Genomic DNA, 21121 nt, shown 5'->3' with positions numbered 1-21121 from the left:
GATTCAGGCTGGGCCTTTCTGAACTCTAATCAGCCTCTCCCTGCCCCTCTCTCTCTCTGTCTCCTCCGCTCCCAGCTCGCTCTGCCTTCTCCCCTGGATCTCCCTGGGTCTCCCCCCCTATTCTCAGCCCTTTCTGACCCATCTCTAAACCCTCCCTGCCCTGTCCCCAGCACCCACCTTCCCTGCCCCTCTCCACTGTCCCTGGAACTCCTGTGGCCCTGCCTTGGCCTCGGGTCCTCACCTCTGTCCCATCTGCCTGCAGGATGCCGCAGCTGAGCCTGTCCTGGCTGGGCCTGGGGCCAGTGTCAGCCTCCCCGTGGATGCTTCTGCTGCTGCTTGGAGCCACCTGGCTCCTAGCTCATGTCCTGTCCTGGACCTACACCTTCTATGACAACTCTCGCCGCCTCCAATGTTTCCCTCAACCTCCAAAACTGAACTGGTTTTGGGGTCACCTGGGTTTGGTGAGTGTCACAGCTGGACAGGTCTGCGGTGTCAGGGTGCTTGGACTTCCCACAGGATCAGAAATAGGGCTCAGGAGTCTGGGAGTCAGGGGGTGGTCTGGGGTCCGGGCAGCAGAGAAGGAAGGGAGGTGGCTCACTCTGACCTCCGCTATGCCATCCCAAGTCTTTTCACCAGCTGTCCCCCTCCCCAGCCTGCTCTGGATCCATTTCCTGCCTGTCTTCCCCACATTAGTGCACCTCTGAGGGCTCATGGGGTGGGCTACACAGAGCAGGGATCCCCTGGGGTTCCCACATTCTCCTTTGCTGGACTTGAGGCCTCCTATGGGGCAGTGTCTTGGATACGCCCCCTGCCTTGCCCATTTCCTTGTATCCGCCCACCTTGGGCTGCTGCGTTCCCTCAGAAGTTAGCTATGACCACACACGTACATGAGCACAGCTGGGCCATAAGGGAGCTGTGACCAGTCTTCCATCCCCTCCCTTTTATAGGGCACCTTCCTCTTATCTTGCTCTTCCTCTCTAAGATGTACCAATGTGCCCTGTTGCCCAACCTGATAAAAGGTGTCCACTCACTTCCCCTTCCAGAAGATGTTTATGACTCCCTCTCCTCCAGACTTTGATCTATGATGTTAACCTGCCGTCATTGTAAAAGGATGATTGATAAGAGTGTGCACATGATCAGGGAGAGTGTGCACAGGATGCCCTATACCCAGAACCATCTGTGCAGAAAGTGCCCACTGGTGGGAGCCATGTCCTGATGGACAGTCAGAGCTCACCTCTGCTCCCCAGGTTCTGCGGAGGCTGGAAGGTCTCTGGGGTGCAGACCTTTTCCATGGGAGGAACTGTAGGTCATTTGAGTCATACAGGACATGACAGGATGTGTGCATCAGCCTCAGGGACAAGTCCTGAGACCACACTGCTGCCCACAGTCCCCCTCTGTAGCTGACCCCAGGCTGGAACTACTCAGGCATGAGTAGAGAAAACCCATTCTCTCGAGACAAGGTGGGCCTCTCTGCAGGCAGACAGTGTGTCTTCTCCTTCTGCCTGGGGTTGCACCCTTGGTACTTAGTGATGGCCCCAGGAGGGAAGGAGCAGCAGGAAGCAGAGATTCCCTCCATCTGTGCAGAATCCAGACACGAGTTCACTGCAGAGGCTGCTCCAATTATAGAGGCTCCAGGGGTCACTCTTTGTCCTCCTTATGAGGAGGTGTGCTAGCCAGAATGCAGGTGCGTCATCATATATGTATATATATATATGATGATACTTCAAGAAGTTCACAGAAAAATAGAATTGAAAGGTAATAGGAATCTTTTCTTGAACTTTTTGAAGAGTTCATTGCGTGTGTGTGTGCGTGTGTGTGTGTGTGTGTGTGTGTGTGTGTGTGTGTGTGTGTGTACGTGCGCATGCAAGTGTACAGAGAGAGAGAGAAGAGGGGATTGTTTTTGAGAATTTGTCCATATGATTATGGAGACTGAGATGTCCCACGCCATGCTGTCAACCAGAGAAGCTGGTGATGTGTCTCATTGTGAGTCGAAAAGACTGAGAACCTGAGGCTTCTGGTATAAGTCATGGAGTCCAGATGCTCCAGAACCTGGAGTTCTGATGTCTGAGAGTAGTAGGAGATGGATGTCCCAGCTCCAGAAGACAGAGAAAATTCTCTCCTTCTCTGCCTTTTTTTTCTACCTGGGTCCTCAAGGAATTGGATGATGCCCAACTCCACTGGGCAGGGTGGATCTTCCTTACCCAGTCCACGGATTCAAATGCTACCCTCTGCTGAAAACACCCCCACAGACACAGGCAGAAATAAGGTTTCACAGTCATCTGGGCATCCCATAGCTCAGTCAAGTTGTCTCCTACAGTGAGCCATCACAGGAGGTGACCATCTTGTCTTTCTTGTAGGTCACACCTACAGAGCAGGGCATGAGGGACTTGACTCAGCTGGTGTCCACGTACCCTCAGGGGTTTATGGGCTGGATGGGCCCCATATTCCCCATCGTCAGTTTGTGCCATCCTGACATCATCCGGTCTGTCATCAATGCCTCAGGTACCCATTGGAGCTTGTGGTGGTGGGTGCCGTGGCTCACCCAATGGCTTCCACCCCCAAGATTCTGTGCAGCCTCTGCAGGACCCTGGTCCCTCCTTCTCTCTCCTCTCTCAGCCATCTTCCTCTTTCTTGCATATATTCACCAGTCCCCATCTCAGTGTCTCATCACTGTATCTCCCTCTGTCTCCCAGCCCTGGTGTTCTGGGCACAACTGAGGTACCAAAACACATCGGCCTAAGAACTGTACAGGAGAAACCCTGATATTGAGGATATGAACCTGGACAGGCATCCCCAATGTCGTGTGTCCATAAATGGATCAGAGTAAGATGGACCGCAACAGCTAAGAGCAGAAACAAGGTTCATGATGGGGCAGGCTGGAAGGCTTCCTGGAGGAGGGGTTGCTGGAGCTGGATTTGAAGCATGAGTAGAAATTTTCAAAGCAGAGGGCAGGGAATGCAGGGGCATTGGAAGCATTTGAGGTCCCCCACCATGACTGGCATCAGCCTTGTGCATTCCCAGACCCTAAGCAATGAGGAGGGCTTGGAGCTGGTGGATGATCTGGGCTGCTAGTTCCACAATGTCTACCTCTCGTGGGTCAGTTCCTTTTACTCCGTTCTTTAGCTTGTCCACTGTATGTTCATTGCCCACCTGCTCCAGGCCCCAGAATCTTCAATAGAAGACCACAACCCAGCCTAGTGCCCTTACCCTCACCTCTTCCATTTTCCATCCTTGGACATACCAGGGGACGGAACAATGTCCTACAGAGAGCATGGCTTTTACGCCAAACTGCTGGATGGCTCTGGGCAGGTCCCCAGGTCTCTCTGGCTGCTGAGGTCCCCTTCAGTTGTAAGAAGGGGAAGCTCAATCATGTGTGGTCTAAGCAAACAAAAGGCATATATTGATTGTGGCCTTCAGGCACGGCTGGACCCAGCTCCCCAACAATGTCATTAGGAACCTGTATCCTTCTCCCCTTTGGACTATTCTCTGTGCTGTTTTTCCTCCAAGGAATCCCTTTCCTCATGGTATCCAATGATGATTTCCAAAAACTCAGTTCGCATACGAAAGCTCACCTTTCCCCCAGAGTTCTCATTAATGTCCTATGATTCAGTTGAATTATCTTAGCCTGGGTCAAAGGACCGATTCCTCATCCAATCTCAGTGACTCTGATTGCTCAGTCTTGGCAGACATGGATATTCTAGAGCTACTATGTTAAGGAAACAAAACAAGTCGATGGTTAGGGACTCAGGCTCTACTTTCAGACAGACCTGAGCTTGTATCTCAGAAATGCCACTTACTCTCTGACAGACCATGGGTATCTCATTGTTCAGAGCCTCAGTTTCTTTATCTAAAAAATCGATGAAGGAGAACCCAGGTGAACGTGGTGGTTCTAAATGGACAAAGACCTTCCTGTCTTTTCCTGAGGGACCTGAACAGTCATGTGTCAAGGACATGCAGGGAGAGCCCAGGAGGAGGCTCAACACAGGGCCCGGGTCTGGGTCTCAGCCCTGTGGGTCCTTCTCTCTGCCATCCTAGAAGAGCATGAATTGGGACCTCTTTGCTCTTATCCAGATGTGGAGCAGGGAAGAGGGTCCACTGTACACACTGGGCCTGGCGAGCACCTTGGAGGTGTATGCTGCCGGTGGGTGGGGCGCTGGCATGCATTCATCCACATCCTCCACCCCACCTACATCAAGCCCATGCTCTTTGCTCCAGGTAGACACTGCACTGGCCATAGGTTGCCCACACCTGAAGCTGGGCTGCGTCCAGCTGGTCGGGTGACCCGAGTGCTGATGTGAGGGCTGTGGTGGGGATGTCACAGCCTCTGCCTCAACTGGTCTCCCACCTGTCTGACCTCTGCTCATCTCTACCAATGTCTGAATGTGCCCATGTGACACCTGCTGTGTTGCCACATCTTGTCACGTTTGTATCTACACCTGTGTCTTCATTACACCTGCCACATGTTACACCTGGTTACACCTGGGTTACTCCTGGGATCACATGGAGATGGTAGAGTGTGGGGCATGCTCAGGCCAAGGGCATTTGGGGCTTGTCAGGGTCTGTCTGGTTCTCGTGTGAGGTGCTGTTTGAGATTGCCTCGTTCTGCAACTTTTCTCCTCTGGGCTGTGTTTGGGCTCGTCTGAGATCTGAGACTCAGAATTCCTTTGTGAATTGTCTGGGAAATTACTTGAGTCTTTCTGAGGCAGGTCTTAAGGTATGCTTTCGTCACATCTAAGGCCCAGTCTAAATCACACCTGAACCACATCTGAAACCTTGAAGGGTTCATATTTTAATCTTATGTGGAGCCCATCTGTGGGCAGGTGGAGGTCATGTCACACCATCTTGGGTTCATGTTGGAGCATGCTGTGTCATTGCAGGGCTTGTCATAAATGCTGTGGCCATGTGAGGACATGTTAACATGTGCTAGTCCATATCACATGTCCCAGGTCCATGTCAGGTGGTGTCCCAGTACTGAGGCAGGCAGGGTGTCCTAGGTCCCTGTAAAGGCATTTTGTAGACTGCTGTGCTGTACTCGGATACTGTTGAATGTGCTGAACCATGTAGGAGCCATGTCAAGACATGGTGGGGTGTGTCACGCCATGTCAGGGTGCTCCTGTTCTCTACTCTGCTGCTGCAGCCTGGTCTGGTTCCCCCTAATCCCCACCTTCCTCCCTGCTTGCTCTGCCCTCAGCCCCCTCCCTGTTATGCTGGGCTTGGAGGGGGATTGTGCAGATCGCTGGCTGGGAGCCTCCACCCAGCAACCAAAGTCCCTCCCCTCCCCCTCTCCATGGCCCCTGATTGTCCTCTTTCATGTCAGCTGCCATTGCACCCAAGGATATGACTTTCTACGGGTTCCTGAAACCATGGCTTGGTGAGTAACTGCATGTGAAGGGGTTTGGGGACAACCTAGGGGGACCAGGGGAAGATGATGCCTTTGCTCACTGCCCATGGCTGCCCCACTAGGGGATGGGCTGCTGCTGAGTGCCGGTGACAAGTGGAGCCGCCACCGCCGCCTGCTGACACCCGCCTTCCACTTCAACATCCTGAAGCCCTATGTGAAGATTTTCAACCACAGTGTGAATGTCATGCACGTGAGTCACATGAACCCAGGGTCCCAGCTGGAGCCTTGGGAAGGGAGAGGAGCCTCAGATGGGTTAGTCTGGAATTATGGCTCTGCTGAGTGACTTTGGGGTCATTTTCCTTCCTTTCCAAGCCTTGGTTTCTCATCTGCAAAATGGGGATAATAATCCCGACTTAAAGAGCAGTCAAGACACTGTAATGTATTCATGTCCAGGGCACATAGCAGGTGCACAGAAGCTGTCAGTGTCTAGCTTTGCTTCTCCAAATCCCTGGCATCTTGAAACCCTGTTGATGATAATAATGGAAGATTCCATAGTAACTATTACTGAGTAACAAACTACTCCACAAACCACTGGTTTAAAGTGTTAAGGGTTTATGATTGTCAGCACGTCCATGGGGTCAGTGACTGGTTCTTCTGGTCCTGGATGGGGTCACTCATGGTATATGATCAGCTGTGGGTCAGGTAGGCAGCTTCGCTGATCCTGGCTCAGGTCTCTCACATGTTTAGGGCTTGTTCGGTTTCAGGCGAATCAGGAATGGCGTCAGCTGGGACAAGTGAACTTGTCTCCCTGTGATTGTCTTTTTCCAGAAGGCATCCGGGCATGTTCACATGGCAGAGACAGGGACCCAGGGAGTGAGAGGAGGCTGCAGTGCCTCTGGGGTCTTAGATTTATTAGAGTTACTACTTCATCTTTCAAAGCACGTTGTGTTGGCCAAAGAAACTCAGAAGTCCAGCACAGAATCAAAGGGGATAAAACAGGCTCCATCTCTTAATGGATGTTGTTCACAAATCACATTGGCATGAATGTGGAAACTGGGAGAAGGGAAGAATTCAGAGTAAGTGTTTTATAAAGTGCCCAGGATTCTTTCTTATTTTCAAGCTGAAAAATTACCTTGTTACTTTTTCATGGAGTCTGTCAGAAGACATGAAATCTCTGGATGAAAAAGAGCAGTTTCTTACTCACAGCATGGCAAGCATCCTGGGCTTCTGGTTGATTACTTTCCTTTCCCAAAGCCACCAAATCCCATGGGATTGATACAGGTGGGCATCAATAGACATCTGTTTATGTACTGCACTGAATTACAGGGGAGAAGCACCAAGCTTAGGGAATCTGCTTTTATACTAAGCAGAAACCAGCCTGATATTTATTCAGGGGAGTGATTACCATATCTCTCAAGATTTTTTTTCTGCATACACAACTGTGAGAAATGGCCAAAGTTAATACCATCAGGATCTTGCATTCTTGTCCTATCCAGCAAAGTGCCATGAGGACTACCTCTCCCCACACAGGGATCTATTTAATATCAATTTAAAAGAATGAGGATGAGGAGAGGTAATATTTATTGAGCTCTCATCATATACCAGAGACGATGTCATGTGCTAGTTCCATGATATATGTTGTGTAATTTAATTTTCGCAGCATTGTTGGACAGAGGTTATTATTGCCCCATTACAGATGATGAAAATGAGGTTCAGAGGGATCTTCCCCAAATTCACCCAGCTAGCAAAAGAGCTACTAGTGGTAGAGCCAGGATTCTAATTTTGTTTATCTTACACCAAAGCAGGTCACTTTAATTGTTACTGAAGATCTCACAGGTGGGGCCCAAGGGAGGGCATTTGAGTTGACCAAGGACACACAGAGCAGAGGAGGCAGAGCTGGGACTTTACCCAGTTCTCCTGATTCCCATCCTTGGGTCTTCATCTCCCAATGATAACAGCTTCCACTCTCATCCAAGCCTGATCCTCCCTGGTGATGGGTGCCTGGGGCAGAAGACCAAAAGGCTGATTCTGGGGGAGTCCATCCTGGTGGCTGGGGTTGGGGAGGGGCTCAGGGGAGCCAGGTCCCAGCCCCAGTTCTCTCCTGTTCTCTGTCCAGGCCAAGTGGCAGCGCCTGGCCTCACAGGGCAGTGCCCATCTGGACATGTTTGAGCACATCAGTCTCATGACCTTGGACAGTCTGCAGAAATGTGTCTTCAGCTTCGACAGCAACTGTCAGGAGTGAGTCCCTGCCCAGGGCCTGGGAACTTGAGCCATGGACCCACAGGAGTGGGTGTGGGAGGGAGGACTGGCCAGGGCAACCAGAAAAGCCTTCCTTGAGGAGATGGGTCAGATCTGGGCCCTGAAGTGCAGGGTAGGGCAGAGAGAAACCATAGTCTTGCAGGCAGGGAGAAATATTTAAGTAAAGGCAAAAAGTCTAGGATGAGCAGAGCATGGGCAACAGACAGTGGAATGAGGTGTAGACAGATCCTACATCTCAAGGACATAGGAAAACTGAGCAAAGGGATGTGAACGTGATCTCGAGGTTACCAGGCCAGTATGGAAGGTTTTTGCATTGATGATGGGCACGGTCAGAGCTGAGCTCTCTGAAGGACTGACATCATGTAGACTCTAAATGGAGTTGACATTGGATGCAAAGAGCATACAGAAAGTACTGGGCCTTGAGCCAGTTGGAAAAGCTTGAGATCTGAGTTGTGTGGACTGAGATGGGGTGGAGGCAACAGAGATTGGAGATACCCACTGTGTATCTGTGAGACCGTCTGTTTCTGGACACTCAGTCTCTTAATGGGAAGTAACTCCAGCTGCTGGTGGGAGTTCCTTCACAGACTTCAGGTGTGTTACATTGTTGCCTCCTTTATTTCCTCATCCTGCAGGAAGCCCAGTGAGTATATTGCTGCCATCTTGGAGCTCAGCGCTCTTGTGTCAAAAAGGCAACATCATCACGTCCTGCACGTGGACTTCCTGTACTATCTCACTGCTGATGGGCGGCGCTTCCTCAGGGACTGCCGCCTGGTGCACGACTTCACAGACGCCGTCATCCAGGAGAGGCGCCGCACCCTCCCCGATCAGGGTGTTGATGATTTCCTCAAGGCCAAGGCCAAGACCAAGACTTTGGACTTCATTGATGTGCTCCTGCTGAGCAAGGTGGGCTACTCTGGGACCTGCATTCAAGAGGTAGAATGTATCTTTATGTCAAAGTTCAGATATAAAGGACTCAAACTTGATCCAGGGGGAACTGGGGAGCCCTGGAAACTATTGGAGAAAGGGAAGAACAGGTCAGAGATAAGTTTTAGAAATGACTGTGTGGAGTGTACTCAGCAGGAAACTGCTAAATTTAAAATGGGAAGAACCTGGGATTTTACTCTATTTACAGCTTAGCAAGTTATTCTGCCACGTTATTTATATCTATATATCTGTATCTATGTGTTTGTTTAGGTCTATGTCTGTGCTGACAGATTCACCAAACCCCTGCCTAAGAGCAGCTCATTTATTACTCGCAGCAAGAAGAGTAGACAGAGTAGGATGGTAGCTCTGGTTCCCATTTTCAAATTCTTTGAGTGCAGTAAAATGTGTTTCCCATATATCTGGCAGAGTTTACATCATAAGAGGGCCCCCATATGATGAGTCTCGGAAATGATATAGAACAGATGGCACATACGCCCATTCTTTCTTCCATAGAGAGAAACACACACACCCACACCCACAAAGACAGAGAGAAAGAGAGAGAGAGAATACTTTATTCTGAAATCCTCTCCAAAGAGATGGCAATGTCTCCAGCTTTAAAACCCAAATATTTCCAGGGGAGATAAGATTCTGGACCTACCACTTAGAATATGCACAAATATCTTTGGAGCAATACTTAATCTCTAACTTCTGAGACAAATTGCCATTCCACCATGCTGTAAGCCAGGTTGCCAGTAATTTCTCCTAAATGTTCTCATCATGCAGAATTATGAAAATATTCATGGATCATTGATTTCTCCCACTATGGACAAAACAGGACTCAAGGTAGCCAGGGAGGAAGCCAGTGGGGTCGGACTCTGGTGATGGTGACCAGGAGAGGTCTACGTGTAGAGTGAGCTTGGGTTTCAGGAAAGATGCTGGATATCCAGGATTGCCTCAGGTTAGACTCAGCAGCCCACCGAGCTAGTGTGCTATGTGGGCATTGTCTTCTCTCCAGGATGAAAACGGGAAGGAGTTGTCAGATGAAGACATCAGAGCAGAGGCTGACACCTTCATGTTTGAGGGTGAGGGTCCCAATGTAGGACTACAATGGGAACAGGTGTCTCTCAATCCCAGGGACGTGGCTGGTGGACTCTGAATCACTCAGTTCTGCCCATCTTCCCCTCCCCCATCCTCCCTGAGGGTCTCGATGTGAGGGCACTGTCCACCCCTCCGGTGCTGAAGTAGCCCAGGGACACAAGCCTGCCTGGCTATCCCTCAGGTCATGACACCACAGCCAGTGGACTCTCCTGGGTCCTGTACAACCTTGCAAAGCATCCGGAATACCAGGAGCGCTGCCGGCAGGAGGTGCGAGAGCTCCTGAGGGACCACGAGCCTAAAGAGATTGAATGGTGAGTTCAGGTCCTTCATGGCCTGTTCCTGAGCCCCTTTCATTGGCCCTGCTCCTTAGGTGGGGAAGAGGGAAGAAGTTTTTGTTCATTCTGCCATTGTGACTTAGTGGGAAAAGAAGCAGAGCCCATAGTCAGGGCCTAGTTAGCAGGTGAACGATTGCAAGTATTTGAGACACAAGGTCTGTGCGGTTAAGAGAATTAGTGGCGATGCATGAGGGCAGATGATGCCACTCAGCACATATTCAGAAAATAAACTTCCCTCCACTCCCTTTCTTATCTCCCTAAAATAGAAATTTTTTCAGACACCTCCACTCTCTGGATGTTTGCTCCTCTGTACCCTAATTCCTACACTTCTGACTAATCCAGGGATTCACTAGGGACACCAGGGAGAAAGACTAATCCATGTCTTGTCCACAACACCTGCATCGTCCATCCATCCTATCTTTGTGCAGCAAGCTCTCCCACACAGCCTTCCCATCTGCAATTATTTACCCAGACCCTTTCTGTGCTCTGGAGACACGAAAAGGACTCAGCCTGGGCCTCTGCCTTCCAGGAGCTCCCAGCCATGTGGGGGACCAGTCCCAGGTCAGGATGCTCCCAGAGAAGCAAGGCTGGGGTAAAAAAGTGTCTCAGAACAGACCTATGGTTTCAAGAGGTGGCAAAGGCAGAGGAGAGGGGTTAGGGAGAAACTAGGTAAGGGACACAAAGAATAATTACAATTGCAATAATGTACATCCCAATACTATGACTCAATCATCACATATTGTATACAAACACTGACAGTCAACACTGTTCCCTAAAAACGTGTATAATCAGTTGTGTTACAATTTAAAAAATGTATCTCAGCTGAACCCCTTAACGATGGTCAACAGATATTTGGGGGCAGTTGAACGACAGTGCTGTAGATCAGGAGGAGAGTTTAGCCAAAGGTGGAGAGAAGAGAGAAGAGAACAAAAAAGATGGAGGGGAAAGGAGAGGGGGAGGCTTGTGTGAAAGTGGGAAGAGGGTCATAGAGAGAGAAAGAATGGGGAGGAACTAGGAGGGAGAGAGAGAAAGGTGGCAAAGAGGGAGAGACAGAGTCAGGATGAGATGATGAAACTGGAGGTGGCAGCAGAGGCTGGCTGAGGAAGTCTTGCAAAGCAACAGTAATGGCTTCGATTTTAACCTACGGCAAATGGGAGCCATGGGCAGTGTTTGAGCAGGGGAGGGACAGGTCAGATCTGGGTAGTAGAAGGACCTTCCTAGAACTGGTGTGGAGGGCATACTGGAGAGGACAAGCTGTAGACGGACCGCACAGGGAGGGGATTCTGAGGACTGAGCCAGGCAGAGGCTCGGGGACAGAGAGGAGGCTTTGGACGGGACAGGCATTTTGGGAGTCGTGTGCTCTCCTCCAAGCCTTTGCTCCGCACAACAGTCCTGTGAGGCAGAGAAGCATTTTTAAGCTTGGTAAAATCAAGGCCTCATGAAAAATTATGCGCTTGTAAAATGAAGTTTACCGATGAATTTACGACAAAATGAGGTTTCTTCTTAAGCCCCTCCGTAGCAGTGACTAAGGTCAGTGCTTTGCTGTGTGTCCTTCCAGGAAATGGCTATCCTCATGCCCACATTTTTATAAACACCCAGACTCTTTTTCTGCACAAATGAGAGACACATGTCTGCACAGCAACAATATAATTTTGAGTTATTTTCTTTTCTGTCATAGTATGAGTTTTGAAAATGGTTTTATTTAAAAATTTGATTTTAATTTTTAGTTGACAAATTTTGATTATATATATTTCTGATGTACAGTGAGATGATATATGTACACAATATAGAATGATTAAATTAAGCAAATGCACATGTCCGTCTCTTCGTATAGTTATAATTTTAGGGGAGAACATTAGAAATTTACTGTCTTACCAACTTTGAAATATTATTATTTTGTAGCCACTATGTTGTACAATTTTAAACCTAAAAAACTTACCTCTCTTCTCTAACTGAAACTTATACCCATTGACCATCATCTTCCCATTTCTTGCCTTTATATATCCAGCTGCTGTAACCACCACTGTACCCTCTGTTTCTACGAGTCTGACTATTTTATATGCCACAGATGAGTAAGATCATGCAGCACCTGTCTTGGTGTATCTGGCTTAATTCACTTAGCATAATGATCTCCAGGTTCATCCATATCACTGCAAATGACAGAATTTTCTTCTTCTTTAAAGGGGTAATTATTATTCCATTTGTATGTATATCACATGAAAAATGAGTTTTAAATGACAAAAACAATGATGAGAACTAGTTCTTTATGCACTGAATGAGACATTACAGAGAAGACTTGGGTTATCCTTGACATTCCTCCCACCCAACCTGATCTCCTCACTTCCTTCCAAAAGGTCTCCAGAGCCATCAGTTTGCCATCTATCTATCTATCTATCTATCTATCTGTCTATCTATCTATCTATCTATCTATCTATCTATCTATCTATCTATCTATCTATCTATCTATCTATCTATCTATCTATCTGTCTGTCTGTCTGTCTGTCTGTCTGTCTGTCTGTCTGTCTGTCTGTCTGTCTGTCTGTCTATCTGCCTATCTATCTATAATCTATCTAATCTCCATATATATGTTCATATACTTTTTACCATTTTGCATTGACATACGTAATTTTTTTATAACATTTTGTCCACTCAGCAGTGTGTCTTACAGCACTTTTTTTTACAGGCTGCATGGATTCCATATTTTATCCAGCTCATCTCATGTCAAAGACACGTGTCTGATTATAATAGATAGTGTCAATTTACCTTCCAGAGTCTGTACTGATTTGCTTTCCAGCTTGCAGTGTGTGATATGAAAAGTGATACCTATTTCCTCCCTTTTGTCAGCTGTATGGTATTCTATCATGTGTATGTACCATAATTTATCTAAATATCTTACCACTGATTTATATTTGCTTTGTTTCCCGACTTTTGCTAAATTAAACATCACTTGGTCAACATGTGAGTATGGTGACTGTTGCTTACATGCTTGTGTGAGCATCTCTGCAGGACAGATTCCCAGAAGTGCAACTGCTCAATCAAAGACCATTTTTTATTGCATTACATGATTTTAAAAATGACTGCAAATCCATTCCTGTTAGCTGAGTCTGACAGCAACAGCTTCAGATAACTTTCTCAGTAACACTATTATATTACTCAATTTTAAATCTTTGCTGATCTTCGTATTTCTTCTAACACATGTTTCCTTAAGTAAGAGTGAGATCGAGCATCTCTTGCTCATGTTAATAATAAACCACTGGTTTTCTTTCCATGTGAGTGTTCATCTTACATTCTTTGCTCTCTTTTGCGGTCCTTCTCTTTTAAAAAATATTTACTTATTACAATGTGTATTAAAAATCGTCTTTTTTCTGTCTTCTGTTGCTAAGGATTGCCTTTAGACATTTGGGGTACTTTTGGTTAATTTCTATTAAGTCAAATTTGTCCACATTTTCTTTTACCCACATACCCTACACACTATACACTTCTCGGGGTTTTGTGTGGCTTCCTTTAGCAGATGTGAAGTTTTCACTTATTCACGTGTCTGTCTCTGAGCTCTCTCTTCTGTTCCGTGTGTCTTTTTTCCTGTTTTTGCAGCAGTGGCACATGATTTGTATGACTGCACCTTTGTAACAGGTCTTAATATCTGGTAGAATGAGTTCTCTGCCTCTTTAATCTTTTATTTTCAAATTAACCTAACTCTTCAAGACCTTTTATTCTTCCAGAAATATTTTAGAATAAGTCCATCAAGTTTCAAAAAAAAAAAAAAAATCAGGTAGATTTTCATTAGAAGTGAATATATTCTATTGGTGAATTTGAATATATGATTGACTCCTGGGAAATAGATTACTTCTTAATATTGACACATACTATCCCAGAGTGTGGAATGGATATCCATCTATTCAAATACTCTTTTGTCTTTTAATAGAGTTTAAATATTTGCTTAGAGATGTTGTGCATGTTCTGTTAAAGTAACCCTTAGCTACTTTTGTTGTAGTGGTGTATTGTATCTTTCATTTGGATTGAAGGAAATTTATATATTCATTTGGAGTAGAGAGATTTCATGTTTCTTAAATTTAATGCATGTGTTTTATATCATTAGTATTAGTGTCTATTTTTTATTACCTTTTCCAACTGGCTGTTATTTCTAAGTATAAAAACTAAAAATTTACGGATATAAATTTTCCCCCATAGACATAGTACCTGCTAAAGATGGCATCTTATATCAAAAGAAAAACAAATAGATCATTTTGTAAAAGCTCTTTAAACAACTGGGAAGTTGCTTGGGAAAAATTCTAGTCAACCTGCTTCTCACACCTTATAAAAAGATAATATCAAGATGAATCAATTATTTAATGTTTTTTTAAAAGGGCTCTTATTAGTTCTAGGAGAAACCATGGGAAAATTATTTTATAGCTCAGAGTAGAGAAAAACCTACTTTGTCACCAATCTCCAATGTAGAAGGATCAAGATCGATCAGAGATTGATATACTGTTAAATGAAAAAAGATACAGATCAGTGTTTAGTATATAGTATGCTGCTATATTATTTTTATGACTTTTTAATTTTTTTTCCACTTTGATTTTATTGTGGTTAAACATATATAGAATAAGGATTGCTATTTTAAGCCGTTTCAAACATGCATTGCATGGAATTAATTATATTCACAATGCTGTACAACCACCACCTCTATTTCCATAACTTTTTCATCATCCTAAGCATAAACCCTGTACCAATTAAGAGTAACTTCCATTATTCCTTCCCCTCTTGTTTCTGGTAACCTCTAAATTACTTCTGCCTCTGAATTATTTTAAAATTAAATTTATTTTTTCTGAATTGACCCGTAGTAACTGTAGATATTTATGGAGTAAAATATGATATTTGGGTACATTTATACACTGTGCAATGATCATATCAGAGTATTTAGCATATCCATCACTTCAAAAGTAGCTCTAAAAGGACACATTAAAAAATAGTTATAACCTAGACAACCTGTGGAGAGGGGAAGTAGGTAGCATTGGGCCATAGGGGTAGGTGATGTTTTATAGTTTACAAATTTTGAACCAGGTAACCATATCAGCTACGAAACTTTAAACAGCCACCCTCCCCCCCAAAAAAAGATTAAAGAAACGAATTCGGTCCCTTACTGTATCTTCAATATTTGTAAGAGTTTTGCAATGAATTCTCTTGTGTTTTCTAAGTATGAAATCACTATCTGTCAAATAATATATTTACACCAACATTCCAACGTGCATTACTCTTCTCTTTTTCCTTTTCTAATTGCATTTGCTAGTATCTCTAGTACAATGATACATAAGAGCAAATATTGAATTTCTTTATTTTTTTGCTTACTCATTTACGTTTTGATTTTGCTTTCTGGCCATAAAGAATATTTATTTTTAAGCAAATTTATTAATTCTTTCTGGTTGATGTTTAACTTTCCTTTGGATGATGTTTTGCTAAGAAAAGATATCTTTAAAACACGAGCTAAATTTTCTCTGATACTTTTCTAATTCTGTGCTTTCCTATTTTTTTTTTTACTGCATTTTTATTCTCAAACATATGATCCATCTGGAGTTTATTTTGTTAAAGGTAGAAAAGGTCTCACTGGGCAACAGAGGGGCTGGAAAACTGTTTTTGATCTCTGGATAATTCTAAGGGGGCTGGGATGGTTTCATAGGGATGACCTGGCGGAGCTGCCCTTCCTGACCATGTGCATCAAGGAGAGTCTGCGCCTGCATCCCCCGGTCACAGTCATCTCTCGCCGCTGTACCCAGGACGTTGAGCTCCCAGAAGGCCGTGTCATTCCCAAAGGTGCCCACAACGCGAGTGGGATGAGACTCCTGGAGTGCAAGAGGGGCCTTTCAGGCTCTCGGGCCTTGTCCTGACTGCTCCCTCCTGTCGCACAGGTGTCACCTGCCTCCTCAGTATTTTCGGGACCCATCACAATCCAGCTGTGTGGCCAGACCCTGAGGTGCTGTCTACCCCTCCCAGTACCTGTCCATTCCAGGGGTCTTAGAGAAGGGGGTAGAGTTTTAACTTGGGAAATGAGACATCACCTACCCCACTACATACATCTGTCCCTCCAAGGCTGGTTGTCCTGGGAGACCCCACCCAGCAACCCTGTCTTGGTCTCCCCTCCAGGTCTATGACCCCTTCCGCTTCGACCCTGAAAACATCAAGGGGAGGTCACCTCTGGCTTTTATTCCCTTCTCGGCAGGGCCCAGGTGAGGCCAGTGAGCTTCTGGGTGGGGATGGGGTAATGGAAGTGGGGGTCTGGGCACGACAGTGGAGAAGGGCGCAGGGAGGGGTGAAGTCGGAGATGGTCAGAGTTCCAGCTCTCCTTCCCTCCCATCCTCCAGAGGTTACGGGCAAAGTTCTGGGGATGGAGCTTGGCTGGGTAAATCCAGGAGGCGTCCATGGTGTGCTCCACGCCCCCACCCCATATCTGCTATTCTGAGTTGGGGGCTGGATTCTGGGCCTGGCTCAGGGGATACACAAGCCCACGTCGTCGGGGCCCCAAGCATAGTTAACACCCCTCTGTGCCCCTCAGGGTGAGCAGGGTGGGGGTGGGGGTCCTAGTCCAGGTTTCAGGTACGATGGGGCCCAGGGGGTGGCCTTCTCACAATCAGTGCCCCCATCTCGGCCCCCAGGAACTGCATCGGGCAGACGTTCGCTATGGCTGAGATGAAGGTGGCCCTGGCGCTCACGCTGCTGCGCTTCCGTGTCCTGCCCGACGACGAGGAGCCTCGTAGGACGCCAGAGCTGATCCTGCGCGCGGAGGGCGGACTCTGGCTGAGGGTGGAGCCGCTGAGCGCGGGCCTGCAGTGATGCACCCACCGCCCCCTGGCCTGGGAACCCACACCGAGCCCACCCACCTACCTTTGCAGATTCCCAGGAATAAAATTGTGCTGACTGAGCCTCACCGAGAGCCAGCAGAGGGCGCTGGGGGACCGCGGGGAATCCAGGGAGCAGGCACGGGTTGGTGGAGGTGGGGCTGGTGTGTCTGAGCCCAAGACCCCGACTGCCTCTCTGGCTGACCACAGGGTCCCCACCCTGATGGCAGGTTCTCCCGGATTCCACGTGTGGACTTTATTCTGTGGTTAGTAGGGAGCCATGGGAGGTGTTTGAGTAGAAGAAAGGTCAGAGTTAAGGACGGATTTAAGGAATAAGACTGAGGCTCTGAGTGAAAAAGGAAAACACGTAGAGACAGAACCATTCGTCTGTGCTGTGGGTGTCTCCCAAGAAAGGCCAAGGACAGCCCAGAACACAGGTGAAGAGGCCTGCAGCTTCCACCCTGGCAGCCTCTCCAGGATTCTAAGTTCCCTTCATGCTCTTGCCAACGTCCCACCTCTGTCAGTTGTTTGCCTCTGTCAGGTCTCCCTGTGACCTCCATCCCCTACCTTTAGGGAGCCCCCTCCCTCTTTTTTTCTGGGCCCCCTGGTGCTGCCCAACACTGTGGACAACCAATACTGGCTGAGCACACACTGTCCACCAGTCGCCCTCACAAGAGTGCCAGGGGGAGGCCTCATCCCCCATATTTCACCTCCAGGTTTCTCCTGCATTCCCATCACAGGCCACACTATCCCATCTTAGGGTGGGTTGGGGGTAGAACGATCCTATTTGACACTTGAGATTCAAGGCCACACTATTGGAAACAAAAGTCACCCTCAACAGCATGAGATCTGGAGCCAGACTACTTGGGCTCGCCTCAGCTCTGCTGTGTGACTTGGGTAAGTTACTTCCCCTCCCTGTGCCTCAGTTTCCTCAACCATATGAGGACAACAGCCCTACCTATTTCAGGGTTGTCCTGAGGGCTACATGTAAAGGTTTAGAGCTGAGCCTTGTGTATAGTAAACGCACAATAAATGTGGCCATTGTTACTTCTCATAAAGTCTGGCTATTTAGGCACATTACACTTCAATAGAGTTATTTCTGCTGTGACTGCTCAGACTGTGTGTTGGAAGTCAAAAGCAAGAATTCTAGTACTTGTGCTCATTGAGTGAGCTCTTCCCCCTTGAGCTGTGCATAGAGGAGTCAGTTGTTTCTGAAACTGTGGGGACGAGGGCACCCAGAAATGCAAGGGGATCGGAGAATCCTCAGTTAATGTCTCAAATTATATCCTGCTGTGAACACTGATCTCTTTTCATAGCCTAAAGGCCTGCGCCACTGAGCCCCTGGCTGACCCCTCCAATCTCCTCTCCAGCTGGTCTCCCTCCCTCACTGTGCCTAGATTCTGATCTCCTAATAGACTCTGTTTTCATGTCTCAGGGCCTTTGCTCCTGCTCTTTCTTGTGCTTGGGATGCTCTTCTCCAGCTCTTTTGTGCCTGAGTGTCATCATTCAGGTCTTGGCTGAAAAGTCACCTCCTGAGAGAGCTTCTTTCTTTCCTGTTGAAGTACAACCCATCCTGGTTAATTTGGATCCCACCACTGCATATTTTTTATAGGTTGTCCCATCATCTACAATAATCTTCTTTATTTGTTGATCATGTGGAATATTTACTAACATTAAAACAGCCATATCAAAGATGAGAATTTGCAGGGACCTTTGAAACTAAACTGGCTCAATGTATACAACTGGATAAGTGGCCCTGAGGTATTTTGTACATCAATGAAGAGATTCAGTGCAAGACAGAAATTTCACAAGTGTCCTAAGTAGAATCTGCCATGCAGTGTTACATGAAATAACACATTAAAAGCTGTTCTGGAAAGAAATATGGAGTCTCAGTTCCAAAAGTTTGGAATCCTTGTGTTTAGCACAGGTAAATAGGTTTATTTGTGGCAGGACTATTCAGAGCACTTAAAGTTGTGATGTGGCTGAGAGTTTCAGAAAAGGACCAAAGTATGGACTATTTTGCAAGTAGGGTTGAGAAAGCGTGATGAGTAATATTTACTCGGTGTCTACTCTACCCCAGCTATATAATGGTATAGAAATCGAAGCCCAGGTTCTGTAGCCCATGAGGGGAGTTGGGATTTGAATGAAGGTCTCAGAGGAGGCTTGGTGCAGAATTAAGAATCATGATTCTAAATTGAGTCCTGCAGACACTGCAAGTTTAAAGTCAACCTATGGGAGGAAGAAGAGATTAACAAAGGAAATTAACAGAAATTAATTAAGAAATTAACAGAAGTCCTTCTTGGCTACATCTGGTGTAGGTGGCCCTGCCCCCTAAAAACACACCCAGGCAGGCCTCAGAATCGGATTTTGTGATAAGCCCGGGAATTCTCCTCACAAAGGACAGATGCTGCCTCTGTCTTCTCTCCTCTTTCTTCTCTTTGTCTCTGGGCTTGGTGCTTTTCAGTGGGTCCTGAAGTCTGGGAGAAAAGGATTCTAACCCATAGTTACTCCAGATCTCCACAGTGAATGGAGAGAGAATGGAACAGAGATCAGGACACTAAAGGAAACTCACTAAAGCCCCAGCCTCCCCAAGTAAAGTTTTCCTAAATCCAGCAACTGGGAAGGAGTCTTTAGACTGCCTGCCAGCCTCCCAGCCATGCCTGCTGATAGGGTCATGAGCCACCCACCCACAAAGAGGCCTGATGGGGAAGTGAACCTAAATACAGCCAGCACAAAGGGAACACCTATTAACAGGGTCACTCATGCGTCAACAGGCCACCCACATTCACCCAGGATTTACCTAAGGGTATGAAAGAGAAAGAACCAAGGAAACAGAGCTGACCCCAAGTTACAGAGTCAATGCAAGGAAGAGAAGACAGCCCAAGAATGTGCTCATTTCTATTTGTCAGGAGCTCAGCTGAGCTGCCGAGGGCTGGAGCAGCCAGTTCAGATCACAAGCCAGTGTGAAGGTGACTGTCCAGGCTTCCATCACTCACTGTGACAGTGAAAGCATGAGGCCACACCAGAGACCGCACTGTCTCCCTCCCTTCCGTTATTTACCCATTTGAGAGTCAGGTGGGTCGCACAGGCGTGGGGGTCATCTCACTGCTGGGGAACCCTCAGCAAAGCTTTCATGGACCTCGAGGTTGAGGGAAGGAAGTGGGAGGACTAGGAAAGGAAAAGCATTGAGTCATAGTGTGGGAAAGGTGTCTGAAGGTCTCCCCTCCTTCACCCTGATGAGGAGGTCTTGGCAGAGGTGCCTACGGAAGCCCTCTGCGGAAGGCTCCCAGTACAGACCTTTGGTTGGAGGTGCCTGGGCTAGAAATGCAGACGTGTGTGAGACCGTGGCTGGCTGGACAGGGCGCCTGAGTCCGCGACGGCAAGTCTCCTAGGACACTGCAGTGCATTGATTATGCACCAAGGCTGGTGTGGGGAGGGCAGCTTCCCTCCTGAGGCCTGTGGTGGAAAGCCTCTGTAATTGTCTGTTGTCAGGCCTGATGGACCCAATATAGATTTTTAACCAGGAGCTAGGCTTCTCACTATTTTGTGGATAGACTGGAAATGATAGTGCATCCATAGGAGAAAATGCTGCTATTAAAATTTAAAATCAGTTGTCTTCAAAGAGTTTGTATAAATCACAAACACAAATGGGATTATATCAAACTAATAAGCTACTGCACAGCAAAAGAAACAATTAACAGAGTTAAAAGACAACCAACAGAGTGGAAGTAAATATTTACAAAATATACATCTGACAGAAGATTAATATCCAGAATATACAAGAAACTGAAACAACTTTACCAAAAACAAAAACACGTAACTCAATTAAAAAATGGGCAAAAGAGCCAAATAGGCATTTCTCAAACGAAGATATACGAATGGCCAACAGACACATGAAAAAATGCTCAACATCACTCAGCACTGAGATACCATCTCACCCCAGTTAGGATGGCTAATATCCAAAAGACTGAATGATAAATGCTGGCGAGGTTTTGGAGAAAAAGGAACTCTCATACATTGTTGGTGGGACTGCAAAATGGTGCAGCCTCTATGGAAAACGGTATGGAGGTTCCTCAAACAATTGCAGATAGATCTACCATATGACCCAGCTATTCCCTGCTGGGAATATGCCCAGAGGAATGGAAATCAAGTCGAAGGTATACCTGTTCCCCAATGTTCATCAGAACACTCTTTCCAATAGCCAAGAGTTGGAACCAGCCCAAGTGTCCATCATAAGTTGGGTGGATACAGAAAATGTGGTGTATCTACACAATGGAATACTACTCAGCTATTAAAAAGAATGAAATACTGCCATTTGCAACGACATGAATGGA

General features: G+C 46.8%; 1 protein-coding gene across 1 annotated transcript; it reads left to right on the top strand.

Annotated features, from left to right (window-relative positions):
- Nucleotides 1-263: 263 nt before the first annotated feature.
- On the top strand, nucleotides 264-16782 carry LOC134387890 (cytochrome P450 4F2). The gene is made up of 12 exons (XM_063110465.1): nucleotides 264-461; nucleotides 2358-2502; nucleotides 5318-5371; nucleotides 5464-5591; nucleotides 7458-7579; nucleotides 8233-8503; nucleotides 9540-9606; nucleotides 9804-9933; nucleotides 15632-15765; nucleotides 15861-15925; nucleotides 16096-16178; nucleotides 16605-16782. The coding sequence occupies exons 1-12, from the start codon at nucleotides 264-266 to the stop codon at nucleotides 16780-16782; spliced, it is 1575 nt and encodes a 524-aa protein (XP_062966535.1).
- Nucleotides 16783-21121: the final 4339 nt, after the last annotated feature.

This window comes from Cynocephalus volans, chromosome 10 (genome assembly GCF_027409185.1).
Source record: "Cynocephalus volans isolate mCynVol1 chromosome 10, mCynVol1.pri, whole genome shotgun sequence".
Lineage (NCBI taxonomy): Eukaryota > Metazoa > Chordata > Mammalia > Dermoptera > Cynocephalidae > Cynocephalus > Cynocephalus volans.
Note: the sequence above shows the minus strand (reverse complement) of the source record. Positions and strands in the feature narration are given on the sequence as shown.

Bases quoted from the DNA above. Each gene is read 5' to 3' on its own strand.
- LOC134387890 (XM_063110465.1), top strand. From the start codon at position 264: ATGCCGCAGCTGAGCCTGTCCTGGCTGGGCCTGGGGCCAGTGTCAGCC. The intron at 15,926-16,095 runs GTGCTGTCTACC...TCTCCCCTCCAG, and splicing joins CTGTGTGGCCAGACCCTGAG to GTCTATGACCCCTTCCGCTT. The intron at 16,179-16,604 runs GTGAGGCCAGTG...CTCGGCCCCCAG, and splicing joins CCCTTCTCGGCAGGGCCCAG to GAACTGCATCGGGCAGACGT.